The sequence below is a fragment of the Aulostomus chinensis genome, chromosome 9 (assembly GCF_037954235.1).
Source record: "Aulostomus chinensis isolate RoL2024-O1b breed Wild chromosome 9, RoL_Achi_v1.0, whole genome shotgun sequence".
Classification (NCBI taxonomy): domain Eukaryota; kingdom Metazoa; phylum Chordata; class Actinopteri; order Syngnathiformes; family Aulostomidae; genus Aulostomus; species Aulostomus chinensis.
The window spans coordinates 17,343,111-17,362,183 of NC_141328.1; the positions used below are offsets into that span (position 1 = coordinate 17,343,111).

Consider the following 19,073-nt stretch of genomic DNA (forward strand, 5'->3'; position numbering starts at 1 on the left):
AGGTTGGGTCAAAGTGCATCTCTTTAATTGGGCTGTTACATATGGAGCAGATGGCAATGAAATTAATGAGACAATAGTGAGGAGAATATCTGCCTCTGTGTGTGTGTGTGTGTGTGTGTGTGTGTGTGTGTACGTGCGTGCATATATGTGTGTGTGTGTCTCAGTGAGTGAGACAAAGGGAAGGTTGAGTAAGGTTTAGGCGACCAGAGATCAGAGGGACAGTCTGGTGTGAGCGTCCACTCAGACAGCCACCATCTCCTGTCCAAGACCCTCTGACCTCCAGTCAAACACCAGGCCACACACCGCCACTCTTCAACTCACCCCTGAATCTCAACATACACCTCTTATCTCATTATCAGTCTTGTTGGGTTTAGCTTGAATGCACTGATATACACACTTTCCCTGGTCTGGGTTTAGCTTGAATGCACTGATCCACACACTTTTCCTGGTCTGATGGGTTAGCTTGAATGCACTGATACACTTTTCCTGGTCTGATGCTCTCAGGTTAGAGTTTCTAAATGACAACATAATCCCAAACTTACTAATTCACAGGTATTTGTTTTCTTCTCACGCCAGGGTTTTTCTAGTTCACAACTTCATTCAGAAGAATTAATGATTAAATGGCACCCATTTAAGCACCAGAGTGCACAGTAAAAGAACTGTTCGTGAACTCAGTATTACCAAAACCCGTTATTTAATATCTTGTGTAATTCTGCGGTTGAGCAATGACGTGAATGCAACTCCCGTTGCAGAGTGGAGAAATATTGCTCAAACCAATACGATCAATTGAATAAATTATTATCAGATTCCTACTTTTAGAAAAAAATAAAACATCTATTTTCATCAATTCACCTGGTGGCTATTTTCATGATTAAAAGGATGAATCACTGAGTCTATAAAGCGTCACGAAAATTGGGAAAAAGACCCGTCACAATTTTAAAGAGTGACATGTTCAAAGTGAATCTTTTGTCCACCCAACAGTCTGCCCAAACAATATTGATGGTCATAAAAAATACAACAAACTGTAAACTGGAACCAGTAAGATTTTATGATATTTGTGCTTGCAAAACAAATTGAAAGAAGAAATTATTTTGTCCATTACTTTTCTTTTAATAGGCTGTAGGGTTAATCGTTCTAGCTCTCCAGTTCAGTAGAGGTCAGCGTGCACCGTGGTGTGGACGAACTGCTGAGCTCCCAAGTGTTCGTGGTAGAGGTGATGCTGTTTCCGTATCCATGTAGCTGATGTTTTATTCTTCTGTTAAACGGACAGTTATTTGATTTCTGAAGGCTCCTAATGCTTTTTGAACCTGCTGTAGTGTCCATAGATCTTTGGTTATTGTTGTTTGGGGGGGTCCAGAATCCAGATTTGTTCTTTATCGTTGGTCATTCGGGCTAAATTTAATTGAATTGCGTTCTCTTCTCCGGGTCTTTCTAGTAAGGTTACGGTATGATTGGGTGACCAGGTGGCACAAACTTGTTTATATTAACCGAATCTGGCTCAGACTGGTTTGACCAGATAAAACTGAATGCCTTCTGATTTCAGGGAGCGCTGTTGGAAAAGTAGATACTGTGATATTAGACAAGATGTCATCTTAAATTTAATTTATTATCATTATTAGTGTGTTCTTTTTTCTGGTTTTAATGGGTACATTACAGAAAAGTGAAGTCATTTTATAAATGTACTGTTTTATGGGCTGCAACATTTGCCTTGGCCCACTTGATCATTCAACGCACTTAGGGGTGTAACGATTCATCTAACGACATCGATGCATCGATTTATATTCCTATGCTCAAACTACATCGATCTCTGCTCGGCAAGCTGGCCATCTGGACGGCATATATCAATCTAACATTGTTTTAAAATGTAATTGATTGAATGTGTCCATACTAGAAAATAACACAGTAGCTTTAGGCATGGCGGAATTTAAATAAATGCGTCTTTTAGTACTTTTAATGATAAAGACGTTACACGTTACTCGATTCCGTCTGCCTTTCGGTGACGTCATCACCACGCACCAGCAGCAGTGCAACAAAACATAGCATGGCGGATGACAGAGGAGAAGCCGGCAAGCAAGAAATTATCAAGCCACAATTGCGGTCCAGTGTGTGGAAACACTTGGCTTTTGCAAAGACAGCTGCTCTAAATAAGTTGCTTTCTGTTTGTAGGATATGTAAAGCCAAAAGTAGCAGGTAAACCTTCTGTTAAATCAACCTGAAGAGATACTGGTTGCACTCCAAATTTGACTTTAAATACTGTACTATAATGTTGCAAAACAAAAGCAGCGGTAGCAGGTAAATGACTGTTGAAATGTTGGTTGCACTTTCTGTACTTTTATTGAAAATGTATTTCCATCCATCCATTTTCTTCCGCTTATCCTGTTAAGGGTCGTGGGGGGGGGGGGGGCTGGAGCCTGTCCCTGCGGCTACGAGCGAGAGGCGGGGTTCACCCTGGACAGGTCGCCAGTCCATCACAGGACCAACACATAGACACAAACAACCATTCACACTCACAGTCACACCTACGGTCAATTTAGAGTATCAATCAGCCTCGTCCCCTCTTGATATCTTTGGACTGTGGGAGGAAGGGAAGTACCAGAGAGAACCCACAGGTACAGGGAGAACATGGAGACCTGTTCATTAAACCTGAAGTGTAGGCTGCACTTAGTTCAAATAAAAAATTAATGCATATGCCATTAATTGTTGTTTACTTGTTTGTTTCTAGCCATAATTAATTTATGCCTGATTCCCTTAAAAGAAACAACAGGAATTCAAGAAACTTCACCTGCACTGTCAAGTATCCAGGGACTTATTTCACAATCACACTGGTAGAACTTTTGGCTAAAAAGTTACTAAATCAATTTCAAGTCACTGAATGGTTTCAGATTGTATCGTTCTAAATGAACCAATACCATCCTTGAATCGTATCGGTAACCTCGAATCGTGATACGAATCGAATGGTTGTTGAAACGAATCGTTACACCCTTAATACGCCCATTACTGAGGAGTTTTAATCACAAATATCCTTGTGCTTTTTTTTTTTGTAAAGAACCATTTGTCATTCTTGCATCAGTGCAACGGGCATCACATTATAGTGACAAATGGAGTCAAAACTATTTCATTCAGAATTTCCATTCCAATTTATTCCGTTGGGTTTTGAACAGGTGATACAACAAAGCAAAGGATCTCATTGAGCTTTGGCGAGGGAAACTACAACAGTCACTTTTTTTTGGGCATTTCTAAACGGTCAAAAGGAGGAAAAAAAAGTGTCAAAATTTGACTCTTCATGTAAAAGCATATATTCGTTCATTTGTGCTTAAATCAAATTTTCCATTCTCCCTGCTGACACTGTCTAAAATATGGATGCCCTTACTTTTCTCTCTGGGGGCCAAAAACTCAGACTAAGTCGAGCTACAGGAAAAACACAGATTGATGCGTTACAATGCCTGTTGTTTGTGTACAACTTTGTCTGCCTTTTTTTCTGACTTCACTCACACCAAAACTGATGTCTTACACAAAGTCTCACTCCTCTGTCGGATCAAATATTAAAGAAAATTTTCGAGTGATCCTACATTTTTAAAGAGCCTTTTGTCTCACAAAAAAAGCAAAAGATCACATCATGTATTATCATATATATTCTTTATTTATTGGCCTGTTCCATTGTACGCTTATCATTCGGTGGGCTAAATTTGGTCCCCTGGTCCCAATTTGCACAGCCCTGATCTAGAATATGCCATGGTTGAAACATAGACAGCAGAACAGTTGCTGCACTGATGTTACTATTCTATTATAAAACATGTCCCAACTCACACACCAGATAACCACTGTGAGGCACAGTAAAAACTTTCATCATTAAAGATTTATGTTAATATCCCCAGGGCAGTAAATGGAGTTTAAGTGGCCCTTGGTCCCTGCAACAAAGACCTCATCCTCCGCTGCCTCCATACAGTATCCCACTAACTGCAGGCACACAAAGACCTGCTGAGGATGGCAAACTGCTGCTCATCATGTGGGACCCTCACCTTTCCTTTAACAACACTGGCATTTCAAGGTATAAATGGTTGTTCATCAATTAGTGCGTGGATGGGGGAATCACCATGCAAAACAGTGCTCGTGACGTTAGTTTAATACGGAACTACTTCCCATTGCAGCACAATGATTCCCCGTCTCACACTCTCTCCTGGCACCAGTACAAACACGAGAACTGTTTGATCCTCTTGTACCATACTTCAGGAGACTGTTTGGTAAGAACTCACTGGCACAAACACAAAAAACAGCTTGCGAAGGCGCATAAAGACCCCACTAGGAAGCAGTGTTTACAGTGGCCACATGGTCCCGAGCAGCGAACACGTGGCTTGGGTTTTAATAGCCCAGCACTAATGTAAACATCAAACATTTCCCTCAGGACTACGCACTGATATGTAGCACCAGAACGCAACATTCGCGATGACAATAAATAGTGGCTCGAATACGTGTTACTGGAGGCTATATTTACTACGCTGGATTGAAACTTCAATATCTACCACACAATCACAACACTTCATCTACATTTTTGAAGACTAAAGGATATGACACGAGCGTCTTACCAGCAGCACAGACTTATTTGCTTCCAGCGATAAAAAGGTCCCGAATCTGTCAGTGGACGTCGCTCTGTCTATGGAAAAGCTGTCAAAATCCAAGAATGTGATAACCACATTGTGTGTGCGAGAGCGCGTATATCCTCCCACGTCTCCCCCTCCGGTGTGAAAGCATGCCCATCCCTCCCCTATTACGTAACACTACGCCTTCAACGATGGTCAGAATCCTGACGAGAATCCTCGATACACCACAGAACCCGGGACCAACCAATATTGGGCTTTATAGCTCTGGTTGAGAAGAGTATCAAATTAAACTGTGCCGGGCAGTTCACATAACAAAATGTTTATTACACCAAAAAAATCATTCATTAGCTTGGTGTTCAAATTAAAAACACCAGGTCACACATAATTCTTCTGTGATTTACAGACGGATGAACTAGGAGCATGAAGGCAGCACCAACCACTCCATTCTCCTGTCATACACGCACATAAAAATGCCTCTCTGCGACACCACCCCTCTGTTCGGATCCAGCTCCAACTCACCTCGGCATACTTGTCATCTGCATGACAAAACTATCAGCCATTCTTTAGCAAAACCCCACTGAAACATCTTCGCCTAGACTGGTGTTGCTGTAGATGGCTTCTGAATATACATGTCACCTCTGTATATTCGTGGATTGGAAATGCGTATTTACAGTAGGAAAACGCGTATAGCTGTTTGAAAGTCTACTTTTCATTAACCAGACTATAATTTACCAGAAAAAAAGCAAACGGAAGATAAAATGTATGCTATCGCGTTCTTCCTAATCTGTCGACCTTATTCCTCTGTTAGCAGCGTTCAGAGGGGGAAATCCACCCCCTTCTTCCACAATCTTACAAAAACTACAAGTATGGTAGTAAAAAATACATTTGTATCATGTTAGAGATATCTTACTTGCAGGGTGGTCTCATTAAAATCATGTCTGGTGGTTCAAAATCCAGACCTCGACAGGAATAATCCAGTCAGTCATTGCTAGCCTGTCTGGCTAACGCCGACGTTCAACTAGCTAGCTAGCCAGCCACTGGCTGCGACAGATCCGCCCACGGCACGTCCTCTTACTTACGTGTCTTCTCCATGCCAGTCACATTCAGGCGTATTTAGGACAGCTTCTTCCGACGTCAGAGTCTACAACAACTGTACCAAGAAGAAATATGTGGAGTTTTAAGCAGATAATAGTGTTCACAAGACTGACTTGTCTAGAGAACTGGTCACCTAACAGTTAGCAACAGTGACTTCCTAATCGGAGTTACGGCTGATGTTGATGCTAACTAGCTAAAAGTGAGCTTGTTGGGATTGAAGCCTTACGTTCAACATTTATGAATAATTTAAATTAATAGTTTACAACAAGTTAACCAGTACACATAATTTACCTAGTTGTTTACTGGTTTGTGCGTTACTTTCTTTAGCACGGATCTGGTAGCTGCTTTCTACTTTACTTACCAAAACAAAGGATGGGAGAGGTCTCCATGGTAACCTTTGTTACCCCGAAATCTAGCGTGCGTCAGGCGCGTGACCAGTTTGAGTAGAGCGCCTCCCTGTGGATATTCAGCATTTAAACAATTGCCACACCATGAAGTTCAAACACTTGAAAGAAAAACTAACTAAACGTCTTATATCAGGTTAAAGCCAGATATAAGATGAAGATAAATATATTGTACCTGCAAAAATGTCTGGGGGGGGCTGGATATTTTTTAGAATAGATAGATAGGTACGTAGATAGATAGACATAGACAGATAGACAGATATAGATAGATGGATAGATGATAGATAGATAGATAGATGGATAGATGATAGATAGATAGATAGATAGATAGATGATAGATAGATGGATAGATGATAGATAGATAGATAGATGATAGATAGATGATAGATAGATAGATAGATAGATAGATGATGGATAGATGGAGCAAAATTTAGCTTTAGTACCATTGAACAAGTCAGTTTCATAGTTGTTCTGCGGACAAATATTGAAAAACACAATGACTTTAAAACTAAAAATATCACTGGATCAGAATTCAGGTTTATTGATTACTCCACCAAATGCTTGGAAGATTACATCACAATATTATGTATAGAACCGTAGAGCACTTCCATTTCTATGTATCTTACATTGAATCTTACATTGAAAACTTTACAGACTGCATTTTTTTGTCATTTACTGTATATATATATTTATATATATTTATATATTCCCTAACTTTAGGGAAGAAAAGTAGACATCCATAGTTGCAAGGGAAGGAATGCTTCTCAAAAAAGAAAAAAATTTAAATGCACTTTAAATAATTACAGACATCCTTCCAAAAAAAAAAAAAAAAGAAGCATGGAACAAACGAGGATTGAGGAAGCAAAAATTTCAGGGTCTCTGTAGGCGGAGCTTTGGTTTTGCTCCATTCCTGAACTTGAATGTGACAACACAGACAGGCATTCCAACCATCCAGGGCAATTTGGGACACTGAATGGCATTAATACATGAGCAGGTTTGTTTTTTGTTTTTTTAAACACACACAGCAAGAGATGTGCAAAAAGGGTGTTGGTAGTAGACGACAGTGTCCCAGCGTGGGTCCAGTTGATGGGTTTGAGGAGGTTTATCTTAAGAAGAGCTGAAACAGTCCTCCGATGTAAGGCTTACCGCGTCAACAAACAAAGGAATGCACGAGAGGGAAGAAGCCATATGTTTCTTGTAAACCAGCAATTATTCTCTCAAAAAAAAATATATATATATATATATAAAAGAAATTGAAGTGATCAAAATAAATAAGTAAAATCTCAAAGAAAAGAGAAAGACTGTTGAGTCCCAGAGAGCAGAGAGCTGTCAGCTGCTGCTCAGAGTTTCAACCACCTGCTACCGAATAACAGAGGGAAAAAAAACACACAAGGCTTTGGATGGATACACCAGGGTTCAGACGCCACAACATATTTGGATTTCATCACCCGAGTCTCAGTGAGGGCGACACTGATGATTTCATTCTTTTCTAACAGGCACAGCTGGCCGAGAGAGATTTGTAAGGTTCAAATTCAACCATTTGTAGATGTAATTTTTTTCTCCGCAATAATATCAATAAATTACAGGGTTTTTCTAGTTGGTATGATGAGATTTGGGGTTGAGGTGGGGGGGGGGGGCGGTGATGAATGACAAGAGTCAGCAAAGATCGCTGGTCACAGTGCGGTTCATCCCCGAGAGCGCGAATGGAGGAAGGACAAGAGGAAGCCTCTTCTACAAGCTGAAAGCAGTAGAAAAGATGAACACTGACGTAGAATCCTGAACCGAGGCTGCAGTCTTTGTTGTCCTACGGACATCGTAGCCCCGCTGTAAACTCCTTCAGTCCAAACAGAGAGAGGGGTGGGGGAGCGCCTCTTCACCATCATTTCTCCGCTCCACCTGCTCCCTTCTTCATTCTAAGATGCGTTGGATCGGGAAAGTGCCCCATCAGGAATAGCGATGTGGAAGGCGGAACCGATCCGCAAGAAGAAACGCCTGAGGACGGCCCGCAGCTCCGGGATCAGGTCGAACTGCATCATTTCACACAGGTGAGGGTAGTAGCAGGAGGCATGCGGCTTGAACTGGATGAAGAGGCAAAACAAAAGGAAATGAGTCTCACAGATGATGTTTGGAAATCAAGAATTCCCAAAGCAGCAGGGTGTTACACTTAAAGTTTCAGCTGCGGTTTGGCACTTTTACTGAGTTATAAAATAACATTCAGGCAAAGAAATCCAATTTTTAATCATCAAACATGAAAACATAGTCAGCTTATAAACCAGCGTATATTTAAAACAAATAGAAGCTATGTGGTTTGATGCAAAATACGTGTTTATTATAAGGAAACAGATATAAGCAGAGGAGTTTTTTCACTCGACCTTAACCAAATCACATGTACTCAAATGTTTAGGCATTTGTGAAGCTTATTTCAATGACTTACAGAATTTTATGGTATTATGTCACTTTATCTAATTCCTCGCCCTGAAAATGCCACGAAATTTCCTGACAGTATGAACACCGTCAGGAAATTTCTTCCTCAAAATGCAGAGCAGGTGTACACAAAGCCGCTTTTCCGACACAGTAGTAATTCTTGTTGATGCACCATTTTTTTGTATCGTTGGCATTTTCTTCTACAAGCTGCCTGCGTGGTGCCAACATTTCCTGCAGCTTAGAGCTGCGTGCGAGGTGGTTTGGACTAAAAACTGCCTGGAGTTTTGGCCCAAAACATTCTGGAAAGAAACCCTGAGTCATGGGCTTCCATGAGTCATTGTGAATCATACACTCTCACACAGAGAGAGAGAGCGAGAGAGAGAATGATTCATAGTTGACCACTTAAACATTTGTTTACAACCATAAAAAGATGAAAAGACTGAAATGTATTTATATTCAACATTTTTGCTAACATTTGATCAACCTTTCATGGTGCTTAGATTTCAGATCCTTTGTCAAACTGGATCGTGGTTATGATTCTGAGCTCCAGAATGTTTCTAAATATAGATTTGGCTCATGGCCATGTCTCAGTCGCATGCTTTTATGATACACGCATATGCAGTGTAATGTGCATGTGTGTGTTCCTGCCTTGTCATCAGGCAGTCGCAGCGTCCTGGTGAGCAGCAGCATCAGCAGGCTGTTCCAAGCCTCTCTGTGGCTCTCTGACGTCAGGCTGATGAAGTAGGCCAGAGCTTCACTACACACACTGAGATGAAACACACACACACACACACACACACACACACACACACACACACACACACACACACACACACACACACACACACACAGAGTTACCTTTGATACTGCTGTCAGTTATTCACAGAGATTCTCCAAGGAGGTGTTGGATCAGTGGCAACCTCTTCAGTTTTAGAGGGGCCATTTTGTTAAGTTAATATTAAATCATATACAATAAAAATCTCAACGGGTAGGTGAAAAGTCTGAAAGCATGTCACGTAAAGGCTGAATAAAATTTGCAGCCACTTCACCAGTAAGATTCCTGGCAGCTAAATGTTTGTCTTCAGTGGGAATGACGGCTTACAAACCTGCAGAGCTGCTAAAAGGATGTTCCACAATAATCCATTCTGATTGCTTTTATTTATTTTTGGTTCTTTACTTAGTGTACTGGGTTCTGTCCACCCCGGCCTACTGGAGTTGTAGCTGCTCAGAATATATGGAGGTACAAGTACTCCAACTGTCTCATTCGCTAGTTCGGAAGGCAAATGTTAACAACAACAACAGGCTATGTCAGCTGTTACTGATCAATGCTCACCCCAACAGCAAAATCAGACATGGTAGTTCCCGGGCCTGTGTGCGAATAACCAACTAATGATCATTAATGAAGGAAGATGCACCGCTATATATCGTTCTAAGTTTGTTGACAAGGGACCCTCCTCAACCTCTCTTCCAAAGTTGGCCATGATTCATAGTTGCAGTCGGACTGCTAGTTGTCAACAATAATTCGATTTGTTGGCTGAAGTTAAAACGGGGCTTTTGAGGTGCTGCGTCAAATCACTGCGCTCAGTCGGGAAAGTAGTTCCAGCTATTTGTCTGATTCTAACAAATTTTATGCACAATCCTGATTCTACTAATACAAACAGGTACCACAGGTGGCCTAATATCAAAAGATCAGTCAATCCCATCTATATTGAGACACATACTCATGCTCTTGAAGTTTTGGTGTGATTTCTTTCATTATGTAATCATTAATCGATAGCGCTAGCTTCTTTCTTGAATGCAGTGCAGGCTATGATGTAATATGCTGTACTCACAGCAACAGGCGTGTCTGGATGTCAGGCCAGGAGTCCTGTAGCTGAGGATCTGAGTACATCCTGAACAAGATCCTCAAACTGCAGGCCAGGCTGCTGGTCTCCTGCTTCAACAAGTTGGGCTTGGATTTCCCTTTAAAGCCTAAAAAAACACATGCACACACATTCATCGTTTAGTGGTTACATAGCACACATTGCAACATCACAGGTTTCAGTCTGGCTCACATTGATCTTTGCATTTATTTTGTCTTCCGACAAACATTGTTAGTGTCTGTCCAGGGACATTTGCTGCACACATTATTTTAATTTTTCTTTGATAAAAAACAAAACGAAACAGCAAATGCCCCGAAAGGAGCAACAAAGGAAGGGGAAATGTCCTCAGACAAAAAGATATTTGTAGTCTTCCTACAAAAATCACTTTATGACATTTTCAAAACGTAATCTGAAAATCTTGAGTTTCAATGAGATGATCCTCTGGGACTCTCTGCACATTGCCGCAACAAAAAATCTTCCCACATCAGAGATCTCTCTGTTGGTTTGATAACCTTCTGTAATACAAACATCTAAATTTACATAACCTTGTACACCGTAGTTATTTGAGGACACAAATTATACATTAAGCAACAACTACAAACTTCAAAGGCAGTAATTTTGAGACAGTGTGTCATTTTAGGCCTATGATGAACTGCAGACAAACCGTTTTACAAAACAAAACATTGAAGAAGATGATCCCTGAGTATTTACCAGCCCTCCAGAGTGCTGTCCTTTGCTCGTTGTTGGAGTTGAAGTCCTTGGCGAAGGTGTGAGACTCCAGTAGACAGTCAAGCAGCTTGAAAAGGTGCGCAGAGGTCATGTGCTTGTACATACCCTGATCCAAGCCCGACTCGCCTCCCTCCGCTTCACACTCTTCAAGGGCATCTCGCTAATGGGAGGACAATTTCAGAATGATAGGCTGATGGTCCAGAGACAACTGCCCCTCTTTGGGTTTTCTTAGGCCCTGTTCAGACCTGGTATTAAGATTTGTCCTGGGCGCTCTGATCACAAGTGGACAGCAATAACTACTAGGGTGAAAACAGTCAAGTATGTCCAGAAGTTGTCCCGAAATCCAATCATTGAAATCACATTTGGAGGTGGTCTGGACCAAATGCGGCCATATTTTTTCAGCAGCGTGTCAGTGAATCCTGGAGCATGAAGGAGCACCTCATCAGTTGATGTTCTTTTTTTGAACAGAAATACACACTTTAATGGCAGCATCTTATCACAACGTCAGATCATGTGAAAAGCGCATACAGAGTTATTTTAATACGACTGCATCAAACATCTTTGGTGGTTTGGTTTGTCAGGAACACACTGAGGAACAGACTTTGTCTGGAATGTTGTGAATGCTGTTGTTCTGGTTTTAATATCCAACTGATAAGTATAGGTAGCACATTGCCCGCTCTCTAATTAGAGGTCAATCTAGCTCGCCCATCGACTTCTGTCACTGTCTCTCTCTCTGGTGACGCGATCATATCAGGACAGATCTTCATAGCAGGTCTGAAGCTACATTCACACTGCAGGTCTTGATGCTCAATTTGGATTTTCTGGACGGGTCCCAGTTTTTTTGTGTGGCTGCTCACATCATTGTAATCAGTGACCTACATCTGAATGTAGTGTGAACTGCCCCCGGTATGGAAGTTACTTGCATGCGCTGAAGAACATGTCATCACATGCAGCACTCCGTATATGGAATTAAAAAGGTACACGGAGGCCACAGATGTGAGCATTTAAGCTTTCATTTTTAAATTACTGTGTGGTAGAAACAGGCAAATGTTGAGACAAATACTGGGTAAGAGAGGAATGACAAAAGGGAAAATGTATACTGGAGTTAAGGCTCTTTGTGGAGCAATGGCGGTTAATTCAGTGCAGAGGTGTGTCTGCCATATTTGTTTGTGTTACTCCTCCCATCCCGCCTGTGAATAATGATGAGGAATGTCGATCTAGAATGACGTAAATGCGCGTTGAAATACAAGACAGGCAGTCTGCTTATTCAGAATAAGGATGCATTTACAGAAAAAAAAAAAAAAGATCTGTATCTGATTCATTAAATTATATGTTTGTGGGGGGGGGGGTGATTCAGGTCGCCAGAGTCTAGTGTGTGAATGTAGCCTTAGCGTGGCATTTGATCAAAACATGAGCACATCCTCATATCATTCAGATGAATGAGTACTCTGTACTTTAGAGAAGTTATGACTTACCTGAGCGGCAGCCATGTTCTCGGCATCCTCTTTCTTACTGGTCGCTGGGTAGAAGACAATGTTGTCTATGGTCTGTATGAGCTCAAGCTGCACCACACATTTAATCAGCAGCCCAGCAAACAGCTTCTGGTCTGAAACTCCTGCAGCACAGAAATACGGGAGGTGTCAAGAAACTTATGCAGAAAAGGTTTTTGTATCCTATTGCTGCAGTGGAGCTGCTCAGTGGCAGAAGATCAGACTGTGGATGGACTAGACACCTTACAGGTGTGAATGTCTTACTTTGGGAATGTGATCAGGCCACTCCTGCAAAAGAGTAATGCTCTGAGTGAAAACCTCCTGAATAAATAAGGGTTTAAAAAAAAAAAAAAAAAAAAAGGGACATAATAGGAGTCTCATTATTATTCATACAGTCCTGTGATGGACTGGTGACCTGTCCAGGTTGTACCCCGGCTCTCGCCTGAAAGCTGCTGGGATAGGCTCCAGCCCCCTGCGACCCTTAACAGGTAAGCAGTAGAAAATGGATGGATCTCAGATTCCCTTAACTACACTTCCTCTATGTGGCACAAACATCCACTCCAGATGGAGTGATAATATGTTGGTGGTCAAGGGTCACTGACAGGTGCACATCGCTGACAGACCCAACCATGATGTGTCATTTCTAGTTTAACTGGAATTGCAAATTGTTACTTACAAGTGTGAACCTGTGTGTGTGTGTGTGTGTGTGTGTGTGTGTGTGTGTGTGTGTGTGTGTGTGTGTGTGTGTTAGCTGTGTACTCACTAGCATTGGACTTGCCCTTCCAGGTGTCGTCGCTGGACATTTGGCTGTGTCCTCGTTCAGACAGCGCTCTGTCATAGCTGCTCTGGGACTGGCTGTCAAAATCTGCATCCTGGAAACAAAAGCCACCAATATTCACAGCTCAGTCTTACTTCTTCAGATTCAGTTGAAAGGTATTCGGAGATTGCCCAAAAATGTCTTGTAATATTCTAGACCAGATGTCAAGCATCTTCTGATCTGCTGTTGGCTACAAATTCTAATGTCTAAGTGTGTTTATTGTCTTACAAAATGCTTTGCGTCAGCAGCTTCTTCCTCCTGTCCAGCCGGTCGCCAAGTCAACAAACTGATGTGAAAGACAAACAATGGCAGATTGGGAATGAAGTGTTGTGAAAATAAACATTCTGTAAAGCTATAAAAGCCTGATAACCTTTAAGTAGATTAGCTTTAATTTCATTTAACTCTCCTCTGAGGTTCATTGTCTAGAGAACTGAGTTTTTTTAATCACCAGAAATGTCATGACGACATGTATGCAAACATTTGAATTGAACTGAAACTGAACCGACTTGATCTCTGATTCAAAGGATAGTAGATAGGGTTTACATACACTTGAGGGCTGGTGTTTTGGAAGATCTCCAGCATACAGGAGCAGGTGATGTTCCAGACTTGGGGGCTGAACTTCTCGCCGTTCAAAATCACCAGATTCTCCAAGCAGTTGGTCCCAGAGCGAGCCAGCTGCTCGTTGTCTGCAAGAAAAACAGAATCAGAATTTCATCAAACCTCCTGAGGCGTCAAGGATGAAATCTATCAACAATGAATCCTGTTACAGCCTCTGACGGTTGGGATTGTAATACTGCTACATGAGGGCATGTTCTAAAAAAGCTGTCTGAGCTGAGCCATTTTCATGTTTTCGAGCTGTCCATCTCTCATTTTTTCTCCATTCAAAATCTCTGGGACAACTTTAGGGAATCTCTTGAAATGTGTCTCAAAGATCCATGAGGACACAAGCATGAAATAAGAATATTTTGGTGGTCAAAGGTCACGGTCATATCTCTTGAGGGAATTACTCCATATATAGTACTGAAAAATTCAAATTGATCATAAACAGGTGGTCACAAGTCGAGGCTTACAACCGATATGTAATATTTCTTGATCATATTGCCTTGTACAACCCCAGGCAGGATTATGAATTTTAATATACTGTATATGTCAGTCGCTTCAATCTAACTCTGATATTTGGAATCCAGGATGGGAAGACTGATGGTGCTAATATTCCATGTCTAATTTGTGGAGAACTGTATGGAAATTAAGTGGAATTTATTGTCCTGCTACACCACTGGAAAATGAATAAGCAACATTTAAGAACATCTCATCTGGAGATACAAAGGAGAAGATGATCATTTTTCATGGTTAAAAAGAAATTAAAGAAAAGCTCTCCTCTCAACCAGAGTCATATTTCTACAGATATGTCAGACTAAAAACTAACTCCCTCAGTACAGCACCGCCATGAAAATGCTAGTTATTATAATCTATCGTGAAGCTGCCCTGCTGGTTACCAGTAGTGTGGTGTTTTCAGCCGTCTCCATGACTTTTCAGCAGCACCCACCTTGCCTGACACACCACTGTAGCTGTGTGAAAATGTCTGCTAGCAGGATTTCACTGAGGGGCTCATAAAACTGAGTGAACACATCACAGATGGCATACAGGGCGTGGTTGCATGTCGTCGTCATCCACTCCGTTTTCTGGAAGAGTCCAGCGCGAGCAAATGTCAGGAAAGATACATGAAACGAAGCACTATTTCTTTTTAAGAAAAAGATATAAGTGGCGTGACAGTACGCCATTGGTGACCTCTGACCTCTGTCTGCTGCTCAGGGAGCTTCATGTTGTCAAAGATGCGGAAGACGATTCTGAAGAGGTCGTGCCACCAGTGTTTCTCAAAGGTGTGGCCGTAACTTTTCATGATCTCGAACATGACTGTAAGACCTCTGTCAGGAGCAACGACAAACAGTTCTGTCATCAGGCCTCAGCAAACATCATCCACTGGTCTCATGTTATAAGATATCTTTTCATCTGACTAAAATAAGGGGTGCAGTTTTGTGATGCAGTTCTGTTCAAATGGTTAGTTTGATGCTGCATTGCTGATTTACGGACCTGGTCCGCACATCCAACTTGCATCGGTTGATGATACAAGAAAGTTCAAATAGGATGGGGAACCAGCCTCGGACCCATACCCGATCACCTGGGGCAACATTCATGTCATCACTGGTGTATTCTCTCAGAGCCTGGGCAGAAAGAAATACATTTGGAATTAATAATGTTACCTTTTTTTTTGTCGCTGTCATGTCATTTTATAACACCAGCTCCATCTCAACTCACCTGTGGCCGGTCAGACACGTATTTAGCGCAGTGACGGATAAGTCTGATAGCCTCCATGCTGGTGTCAGGAAAAGCTGCGTTACATACAAACTCTGACAGGCACTTGACAGCATCCTGGAACGAATCAATGGCAGCAGCAAAGTGCTCCTGGAAGGTGTTCACTGACGGGAGAGTGATAGAGAGGAGTGAGAGAACAGCAGTGAGTAAGATGCTATTTGATTTGTACTTCGACTGAATGTCTCCTGTGATTGATGCTGGCACTCTTTTAGAGGGAGTGAGCTGCGGTCATACTCACTGACGATGTGGCCGGTGGTCTGGAAGGCCAGCTCCACTATGGTCTCATCATGGTCGGACGCTGCCTGGTGGAACACTGAGAAGATATTCTTCCAACCTGAACGGATGTTGGCTGCCTGCGAGTTAACCATCTGAGCCACACACCTGATTACCATGTCTCTGATCGTGGGAGACCTGGTACGGCCATGGGTATCAAATAAACAGACTCCATTAGAATACATAGAAATTCTACACTAGCTACTACGACTCCTTCATTGAACTGCCAATCTGGGAATTGAGGTGTGCAATGGCATGAAAAACTGCAGCGGCACTTAATAAACCGCTAGTGAGTCTACCATGTTTTTATCCCGTCCGTGAAACGCTGCACTGGTGAAAGAAGTAAAGTTACTGTGGTGAAAGGCGACCTGCACACTAGCCAGGGGATGGCTTAGCTTTAGCTTCAGTGAATCAGCAAGGAGTGCCTGAGAGTGGAGGAGGAGGAGGAGGGAGACAGTGGCGAGGAAGGAGCACAAGTACGTGAACCAAGGAGTCTTGGAGGGTTTTAGATGAAGGGGCAGCTGTGAACTGAGCTACTCCAGCTGTTGGTCTCCATCATTTGCGTGACGAGGCTCGAAATGTAAACAAATATGGAAGTAGTCAGAAGGGACACGCTTCTACTTAAGTAGGTCAAACTGGGAATCATCCAATGACGAATTTAACCAGTTTTATTTATTCATCATTTATTCATTTTATTTCAGCTCTTTTGTCTGGTGTGGTAAAACTGAGAGCAAATGTCACAAATGAGAAAATGGGTCATGGAGTAATAAACGAAAACCATCAATCCACCAAAGGCAAGACTCGACCAAACAGATCTGACTATGTGGTGTCCTAGTTTGGGACAACCCTGCACCACACCACTTGTCTTAATACTGCATAACACATTTGTTTCACTAAATATAATCTGTGGGCGTGAGAAAATATTTTCTCTCTGTTACACGGCCATATTACAATATTCTCTACCTGTTCTTCTTCATGATGTGCTCAAAAGGCCGCAGGAAGTCCTTCTGGAAGCGGAAATTGGCGAGTTCTCCTTTCTCCAAGAACTTCATGGAGAGCTGCCTCAGTGAGTCCACCGCAAAGATGGCTACATCCTCATTGGGGTTACAGCCCACCTATAAAATACACACACACACACACACACACACACACACACACATACACACACACACACACACACACATCATCTACTGGCACTCAGTCAGGCATTCAATACACTCAAGATTTTCTAACAATAGGCATGTTGTTTTTGAGGTGAGTGTCCTGGATTCAAGTTCATGAGGGTTTAACTGATCAGTTCGTCTAGAAACAAGGACAGTGAACTGAGAAGTTGGCTGCAAACCTTAGAGCTGTTTGGATTCATCATAGTGCACATCTTTTATGTCACATTCAAAATGATTTCTGCCTTTTTGAGAAACGAATACAAATAAAAATAAACTTTCCATCTGCGTATACAATATGTTTGAGTTGACTTTGTTTCGCTCCTCTTTTGGGGGTGGGAGAGCTTGCTCTTCTATATCTGGCTATATAAAGAAAATATATAAAATATTTCATGACTTCCAGAGCAGAGAGTAGGACCACCTCCAGGAGAACCTCTGATCCACTGACCTTGTTGAAGTGGTCTCCTATAACCTGCCAGATTCGAGACCACTGCAGCCTGATGCGGTTCATGTTGTAATAGGAGATTTCAACAATCTTCTGCAGGCTGAACATCCTCGGCTGGTGGGTGGAGGCCAACTCGTCCATGGACACCGCACACAGCCACCGCACAAAGTCCACTGTAGAGAAATGGAACTTATAAATAACAACAGAACATGGGGACGCAAGGGAGAGGAGGGAATAACCTACTCACCTATTGCGTTTCCATCTAATCTTGTGGAGCCGGTGAAGATCCTGCAAAGAAATGTCAAACCCGTTTTAGTGAATGTGACTTTGGAATCAGAAAAGGCAGATGAATGCTTTAATTAATGCTGAACACGTCACCTGTCCACAGCCACGACCACACTCTGAGAGCTGGTCTCTCCCACCGACTCCTGGATATGAGCCATCTGTCTCTTGTCCTGACTGCCCACCAGGTTTCCTGCAAAACACACACACACACACACACACACACACACACACACACACACACACACACACACACACACACACACACACACACACACACACACACAATGCATGTGCCTTTCTTAGTATCACGGCAAGGTCAGAATGTGCGTGTGATGTTATACGAGACGGGAGGAAATAAAGAAAATGTTTTTTTTCGAACAATATAAAAAGGCTGCCGCCCCCCCCCCCCCCTTTTTTTTAACAGATGTTGCTCACTTTTCATGTGCACTACAACTCAAGAACCACAAAACAACATCCTATGAAACTTAACAAGTTTTCAATATGGTTGTTTTTGGTCCACTGTTGCCAACCTCCCGTGGCAGCCATACTGCTTTAATACCATTTATTGTTTCTACAAACCCTTACATGCCTCGATGAATTCTGTTCACTGTGACATTTCCGTGTTTCACTGGCAAGTGGGGTCAGGGCAAGAGAGCATGCGATGTCAGGTGGAGCTGAGAGCAACTAACCATGTCTTAATAATAAAGGAAGAGATAACATTGGGAAAAGATGTTTAAAAGATGAGGCTGATGTGATTCTATCCTTTTTTTTCTTTTTCTTTATTGTCTGCTAAAACAAAACATTCTAGTTTTAGTCCATGTTTCAATACTTCTCTAGCTTTTCAACTTTATGGCTCTCAGCCTGAGCTCACTGGCTTGTTCTGCAATTTAAAGGAACAAACACCTATTTGTCAGTAATTAGTAACAGTATGGTACATAGCATAGTATGGTATCTTGAGTTCACACCTCCTACATTATTTTATTTTGACTCCAGAATGCAGCCGATTTAGCATTTGATCACGGTAGCGCAAGGCGCGACAAGCTAGCACATTCACTTTAACCGACTTGCTCGTGCTCCCCCACATCTGTTCATGGTAGCGCCACACTGGATGTGTTGTG

The 19,073-nt window shown here is 42.1% G+C and overlaps 2 protein-coding genes across 2 annotated transcripts in view; both read right to left on the reverse strand.

Annotated features, from left to right (window-relative positions):
• bcl2l1 (BCL2 like 1) overlaps window positions 1–5,661 on the reverse strand; it is a 28,831-nt gene extending 23,170 nt beyond the window's left edge. The window contains exon 1 of the mRNA XM_086214015.1: window positions 5,509–5,661. The gene's annotated coding sequence lies outside the window, so the exon portion shown is untranslated. The remainder of the gene's footprint in view (window positions 1–5,508) is intronic.
• A 962-nt stretch (window positions 5,662–6,623) lies between these two features.
• The window catches only part of arfgef2 (ADP-ribosylation factor guanine nucleotide-exchange factor 2 (brefeldin A-inhibited)), a 30,470-nt gene continuing 18,020 nt past the window's right edge, over window positions 6,624–19,073 (reverse strand). Inside the window, exons 23-39 of the mRNA XM_086214016.1 lie at window positions 18,049–18,145; window positions 17,918–17,958; window positions 17,674–17,843; window positions 17,029–17,180; window positions 16,031–16,203; window positions 15,736–15,896; window positions 15,511–15,641; window positions 15,215–15,344; window positions 14,966–15,101; window positions 13,967–14,105; window positions 13,648–13,705; window positions 13,366–13,474; window positions 12,588–12,727; window positions 11,095–11,272; window positions 10,354–10,492; window positions 9,170–9,287; window positions 6,624–8,175 (exon numbers count right to left, since the gene is read on the reverse strand). Coding sequence (XP_086070142.1) covers window positions 8,011–8,175; window positions 9,170–9,287; window positions 10,354–10,492; window positions 11,095–11,272; window positions 12,588–12,727; window positions 13,366–13,474; window positions 13,648–13,705; window positions 13,967–14,105; window positions 14,966–15,101; window positions 15,215–15,344; window positions 15,511–15,641; window positions 15,736–15,896; window positions 16,031–16,203; window positions 17,029–17,180; window positions 17,674–17,843; window positions 17,918–17,958; window positions 18,049–18,145 — 2,237 coding nt within the window. The 3' untranslated portion in view covers window positions 6,624–8,010. The remainder of the gene's footprint in view (window positions 8,176–9,169; window positions 9,288–10,353; window positions 10,493–11,094; window positions 11,273–12,587; window positions 12,728–13,365; window positions 13,475–13,647; window positions 13,706–13,966; window positions 14,106–14,965; window positions 15,102–15,214; window positions 15,345–15,510; window positions 15,642–15,735; window positions 15,897–16,030; window positions 16,204–17,028; window positions 17,181–17,673; window positions 17,844–17,917; window positions 17,959–18,048; window positions 18,146–19,073) is intronic.